This window comes from Nanorana parkeri, unplaced genomic scaffold, assembly GCF_000935625.1.
Source record: "Nanorana parkeri isolate BGI_ZX_2015 unplaced genomic scaffold, ASM93562v1 scaffold250, whole genome shotgun sequence".
Lineage (NCBI taxonomy): Eukaryota > Metazoa > Chordata > Amphibia > Anura > Dicroglossidae > Nanorana > Nanorana parkeri.
Genome location: NW_017306518.1, coordinates 1,024,907 through 1,031,952, shown reverse-complemented (window position 1 = coordinate 1,031,952; position 7,046 = coordinate 1,024,907). Strand labels below are relative to the sequence as shown.

Sequence of the window (7,046 nt, the reverse complement as noted above, 5' to 3'; positions counted from 1 at the left end):
TTTTTTTTTTTTTAAAGTTTGAGGAGGTGGTCTTCCAGGAGGCTATAGCTAAAATAATGAGACTTCATTTTTGTTTCCATATTCATGGAATTGTTTTTTGTTTTTTTTTACCTGTTTTTTTAAAGGCCGGTAAGCAAAATGCAAAATCAAATTTAAAAACTTTCTTAGGGCCTGTTCACATTTACAGCGGTGACTTGCATTTCCGCACTGAACCAATGTCAGTCACTGGTTGGGCACATCAAAAATAGTTTTCTATATGCCCTGTTCACATCACAATGTGGGTGTGATGCGTGGTGAGCTGTGGTAAATTGTGGACATACCTACTTTTTTACACTTCCCACTGGAGGTCACAGCACCGCAGTGTAATGTATGGGCTGCCAGGCAGACACAATGGTACTGTACACTAAAGTTAAGGGAAAAAAAACCAAGCCTTGTGTTCTAAAACGCAAGGCAACGTGGCTCTGCTGTCACCCAGCAATTACTAGCCATATGGTGATATTACCAAGGCAAGTGTTTACAAGCCCTCAAAGTAATCCTTTGCCTTGCCCATGCAGGGCAGAGGGGAACCGAGGAAAGGAAGCCTTGCAAATTCCAAGTTGCCCTAGCTGAAGTATACAGCTCTTATTGCATACATATGTGTCCATTTACATCCGATTACCCTTGACTGTCTAGGTCCAGAAAAGGAAACAAAGTCCAGAAAGAGTCCCGTTTTGTTGGACCCATTTGTGACTGATTGGAGGTAATGGAATGTAAACGGACACATGTCCATATTAGGGTGGAGGTAATGGAATGTAAACGGACACATGTCCATATTAGGGATGCACCGATATATCGGCCAACAAAACATGTCGGCAGAAAATGGCACTTTTGGCAAAATGCCAAAAGTGCAATTTTTCTGTCGATCTAGCGGTCCATCTCTGCTGTCTCTCCTCCCCGCTGGGCACTTCTGTGAAACTCGCACAGGCGGCTGTGAGCGGCCGACGTCTCTTCTCCCCCGCACTGCTCAGCCTCCTTGCTCAGCCTCCTGTCACAGATCAGGTGAGGGGCTGTGGGGCGGAGACGGCCAGCACTGTCACAGGAGGCCGGCGGTGTGGGGGAGGAGTCAGCTGTCAGATCGATCTGTATTATCGCTGGCTCAGCCTCCTGTGACAGCGTGTCAGAAGGGAGAGTGAGTACAAACACTCGGTGATCTCTGAGTGTTTGTAAATAATTGAGGGCATAGCATGTTTACTATATGCTCCAATTAAGAATGAATGGGAAGTGATCTACATCACCTCCTGTTCATTCATGATTGTGGATATAGTAAACAAATTATGTTCTCATGTTGTGAGTGAATAGGAACACGCAGTATAGAGGATTCCTGTTCATTTATAACAGGGGGTGCAGAAAAAGAGATTGGGGACTCTGTGTCCTCAATCTTTCCATTTTAAAAGGGAAATATCAGGAATGTTTAGACCCCTAATATTTCCATGAAGCACCTTTTTTTTTTAAAGTAAAAAATAAAAATATTTAATAGAAATAAAACATAAAAAATGTAAAAGTTTATTTAAAAAAAATATTTTTAAATGTTGAAAAAAATGTTTTTGTTTTCGGCCCAACGTTTTTGTTTTGCTTTTAAAATCGTCATTTCTGTGCAACTCTAGTCCATGTACATCTGACTCCTCATAGACCAACATGGGATCATAGAGCTCAAAAAACTGAATGGACACAGGTCACAAGAGTGACATCTGTTTCGTTCTGCTACGATCAGCACGGAATCCGTGCACAGATCACCGCCTGATATTCAGTTAGAAGTCGTTATGCCCAAATACTGTGATGTTCTGTTCCTTCAATTTTGACGATTTCCCGTAGAGATAAGTTTATATAGAGTAAATGTCGCAGTTAAATGTAGCTATTAATGTTTACATGTTTTAATGTAATGTTTACATCATTTGTACAGGAACACACGTTATGGAAGGCTCTGGAAAAATGGTTGTCACTGCAATTGGAGTAAATTCCCAAACTGGAATTATTTTCACTTTACTTGGAGCTGGGGAAAGTGAAGAAGAGAAAGAGAAAGAAAAGAAAGAAAAGAAAAGTGTGTTTTCATTGGAGTGGGCAAATATTCTGCAACAATTCATATTGTATTTATGATTCCACTGATCCGACATCATATATTTCTCCTGATTTTAATTCCAGTGTTGCTCATTATTCTCAGTTATGATGGTGGTTGACCTAATAAGTTGCCGTAATATTTCTTTTGCTAAAGCTAAGTAACTTACCGTATATACTCGAGTATAAGCCGTCCCGAATATAAGCCGAGGTACCTAATTTTACCACAAAAAACTGGGAAAAAGTATTGACTCGAATATAAGCCGAGGGTGGGAAACGAGGCAGCTACTGGTAGATACCAATAAAATTACATTAATATTTATTTAAAAGAAAAATAACCTAGCTCTGTAAGTGGAAAAGGGGGTACAGGGCTACATATCATGTACTACGGATCATTTAACCCATTCATATTAGCAGAGGATAATTGTAAATCTATTGTTCAGTGCACTCTATGTAGTATATAGTACATGTACATATAGAGTGCCTGCAACAATACATTTACAATGATCCTCTGCTAACATGAATGGGTTAAATGATCCATAGTACAGGGCTACTAATTTATGCCTAGATACACTCACACAGCATAAGGCCCCGTTCACATTGAGCAGTTCGCAAATCGCGCGTTTGTCGCACGATTTGCATTTTTCGCGATATCACGCAAATGCTTGCATTGAGCAAGCTTGAATAGCGGCTAAATCCGCTCCAAAAAGGGTCCTGCTGTAGCGACACAAGACCCGCGACAGCAGGACCCTTTGCCCCATTGAGAAGCATTGGAGAGCGATATCGCGCTGTAAATTGCCGTGATATCGCATTAATTACCGCGCGATTAAATCGCTCAATGTGAACGGGGCCTAACAGGACTGCTGGCTGTGATGTGTAACAGGGGTAGGCTGAAGAGACATTACTATATATGCCTAGCTCTCCTTCATTTTCTCTCTCCAAGGAGGTGACACAAGTCTGCTGGGAGAAAGATTTAGTGCCGTGAGCCTGTCAACATTTCCGTTAAAAGCCTTGTCCACTTCTACTACGTAGCACTTTTAAATGCAATGCAGCTTTCATTTTATTTAGATGTAAATGTTTTTGTTTCTATGTTTAAAAATGAAATAGTTAAATGTTTGAAATCAAAGAATTGTACACAAAAACAAACGTCCCGTTCCGCTTTTGAAAATTGGAAATGTACATGTAAGAGAACTTATAATGTCATGGCTGTTTTAATACATGGTAGGTACCAAGAAGAAAACAACTCTGCTTCAGATGCATGCAACCCATGCAAATGTAATTTCCCATGAAAGGTCTCCTGTTAGTAGCACACGAGGAATGTTGACATTGGATTTTTATGTCCTACAGAGTGTCCTTTTGGCCGTAGAATGTTGCCATGGTGATAAGTGACTTAAAATTGAGAGCATTACATGACAGATGCCTGCTCTGCGTTATATTCTTAACTGTAGATCATATTAAGAATGATTGTGATTTAGTATTTTCTATTAAAATGATTAAATCGATAACAAAGTTGCCACAAATGTCATTTTGTTAAATGGAGAAAAAGATTTACAGAGTGGTTTTATAGTGGTTATCTTCAGAACTGGTAACATGAAACTGTTGCACATCTTATTACTATATGCTTGTTTTGACTGCCTACATTTGTTTTAAACAAGCTGCCCTGGAAAACTGAGCAAGAAAAAAATTAACACCCCATGCAAATGACCTGTAATCTAATAACTTGATTACCCACATTTACCCCTCTAGCAGAAGCAGTTTTCTGTAAATCCGTTCCTGCTACTGCAAGGGAGATCAAAAAGTCCACTTAGTTAGGCATGCCATGGTACCCAGACCTTACCTGGTCCTTCTAAAGCACAGTTACATCAGAGAGGAGTCCATGATACGTATAATTAAAAAAGGTTTATTAAAACCACTATTGAAGGCACTACATGCACACAATAGCAAAAAAAAAACTTTACTCTTATCTTCAAAGTCACATTTAAAAATGTTTAGTAATGACTATCTACTAGGAGAAACTTGTGGATAATTGCAGCCTTTTTCTTTTTTTTCCTTCCCGTTCTTCTCACCGTAGCCATTTTTACTAAGGGCAGATTAATGCAACTTTTCCTCCTGGAACTCTGGCACATGTGACTAGGACGTGTGACCGTGCACATCATCTCAGGGGAAGAAAATGCCTCCGCATGTAGAGCTGTATGCAGATGTGATTTTATGTGAAAGGGGGTACAGGTCCGCTTTAACATGCAATGTGAATAAGCACCCAGTATGCAAAATGCATTAAGGTTGCTTTCTCATTTGTCTATTGAGGGACATCAAGAATTCTGAGATGTAGGGTTATGCTGCTGCCTTCATGAGAAGTGGACACTAGGCGAAACATTTAAAGCCTGCCACTTTAAGATCATAACCTCTCACACATGCCAGTTTTGCTTAGTGTCCTTGGTAGAATGGATGTAGTCTTCTCTTCTGCTTTTTTATTTTGGTTTTGTTTTGTTTCTTCGGTGAGATTCTACTATCAAGAGCGGCTAGTTGATTCATGCCAAGTGATGATACACTCTGGAAGTTTCTCTCGCTGATAAAACAGAGATTCATGCTGAATAAGTCAAATCTTGGAAGTTTCTCTTGTCAGGAAGCAGGTTGTTTAGTTTCTATTCGATGCATTGCAAAAAAAGCAAAACCGTGCAATGTTTTAGGATCACACAGCTGCTTGTGTGAATGGGGCCCCAAGTTTTATCCCACAAAGTTTTTTTTGCAAAGTAGATGGGTGGAGATCAGCAGTGTTTATAGGGAAATGCACAGCTGCTTTGTGCATATTTTCTTTCTGTTATGGATGAATCTAAACAAAGTTTATTTTGTATAATGTTGTGCTCTTTTCAGTTAGCAGATAGTTTTGTCTCCTGTTTCACATTTTCTAGTGTGTGCTTTTATGTTAAAGCAGAACTAAAGTCCACAGATTCTCGCCTCTCCTCCAGAAACGTTCCTCGCTGGTGCCGACATGTTGCTCCACTCTTATTTTAGGTACGGGTCTTTGACCATCTTGATTGGTTGGCCCGAGGTGACTTTGCTGCGGACACCTGGCAGATTCCAGGATTGTGCACTGAGCTGCGCACGTGTGCAGGTCAGTGTACATTCTGAAGTGTTGCTAACAGGAAGGTAAGCTTTTATTACAGAAGAGTTTTTTCTTCTGCAATTAGAAATAAAACAAACCCCTTCCGTCTTGCAAATAGTTAATTACTGGACACTGTAAACTGCTTTTTATTATGATTGTTTTACTACCTGGATTTTTGGATCTTGTATAGTTACTGATGAAACATATATTTAGAAGCTTTGATTAATTACTCTTCACTTTTCATAGATATCTGTATCCTAACTAATTTATTTAGTAAGCTTAACTTGTGTATGTTTGTTTTCAGACAAAAAACAAGATGGCGCAGTTGAAAATCGAAACAAAGGTATTTATTCTTTAACAGTGATTTGAATAGGCATCTGCTTTAAGTTGCATAATACAGATGATCTTAAAGAAAAAGTTCTGTTTAGATTCAATAGAAAACAAGCATGCATGTAATAACTACACCTTTCTACATAAATTCCACCAGCACACTGATTTTTCATTCATGTGCCTAAGGATTAGGACTGCTGTACAGCGTAGCCATCCTCCCATTGTTGACCCCCATAGTGAAGACCATCATTGCCTTTTGGGCCCCTTCAAAAATTTACATTGCGGTAACGCAGTTCCCCAGAAATCAAATTGGGACACCTTAACATGTTGCGGTGATATCGTAAGGTAACAGACCTCAGACTCTCTCGTGTTGCGGTGTACCACAACAATGGTAATGCAGTACCATGCATTGTGATGAGCTGCATCTGGAAAAAAACAACAAAATATTTGAAGCACTAACCCTTTAGGAACCAGTCTTAAACAGTTGAACACTGCTGTCTTAGTGTAATCTTGTGGATATGTTATTATTATTGTAATTATTATTTATTATTGTTTCATCGGCAGCTAAAGCTCAGGATGGTGCAGCCATGGAAATGCAGCCCCTTAAGAGTGAAGATGGTGGAGATGGAGAAGACAAAAAGAAATCACATATGACAAAGAAAGAAAAATCTGTTTTGCAAGGCAAACTTACTAAATTGGCAGTACAGATCGGCAAAGCTGGTATGTACATTTTAATTTCCATGCAACATTTTGGGGTCTCCAATTTTGTTGTAAATTTAGGTTTTCTATTCTGCAGTATCACCTTAATTTTTATTCTTGCACTTTTTTTGCAAAAATAGTCCAAGACTGCCTATGTGGAAAGACTGATACAATTTGTGAATGTATCTTAACAGTGTATTATGTACGGCAGTCAGGTTTCTTTTAACCAGTTATAAGGCTTTGACAATGAGTGATTTTTGTGACATATATGGGAATTGTCAGTTAAGGGATTAACCTGAGTTTGAATTAGTACCAGGAGCGAGTTGTCCGATCTGATCTGTGTGCTGCTTCTCCTTTCACATTATGTCAAAAAGGGTGCTGTAAGTGAAAGTGTAGCAGAGTCCCCTTCCCTGGCAGGCAAGGGCTGGGCTTTGTGACATAGCGTAAATCTCAGGACTGGATGCCCAGGTATACATATCCTTTTGGCAGGTAAAACTGTATGTATGTATGTATGTATGTATGTATGTATGTGAATTTAGCGGTTTGTCTGAAATTCTGCTATATCCCCCTTATGTCACGTGCCCATTCACACCGCATACACAAATATTAGGGTTGCACAGATACCAAGTACAGTAGCTCCAAGACTACACTAGAGAAATTTAAAAATTAGGAGGCAGCTGTCATTTGTAAGGAGCACACGGAGCTCCTGGGATTTGTACATCTCTGTTTTAATGTATGATTTTGTTTTTATAAATATAAATAAAGGGATGCACAGATACCAGTTTTGCGAGTACGAGTACTGGTACTTGCCGAGTACTTATAA

General features: G+C 39.4%; 1 protein-coding gene across 3 annotated transcripts in view; it reads left to right on the top strand.

Annotated features, from left to right (window-relative positions):
• The window catches only part of ATP2B1 (ATPase plasma membrane Ca2+ transporting 1), a 137,647-nt gene that overhangs the window by 74,158 nt on the left and 56,443 nt on the right, over nucleotides 1–7,046 (top strand). For all 3 annotated transcript variants that reach the window (XM_018556728.1, XM_018556727.1, XM_018556729.1), the window contains exons 6-8: nucleotides 1,940–2,077; nucleotides 5,499–5,537; nucleotides 6,089–6,244. In XM_018556728.1, coding sequence (XP_018412230.1) covers nucleotides 1,940–2,077; nucleotides 5,499–5,537; nucleotides 6,089–6,244 — 333 coding nt within the window. The remainder of the gene's footprint in view (nucleotides 1–1,939; nucleotides 2,078–5,498; nucleotides 5,538–6,088; nucleotides 6,245–7,046) is intronic.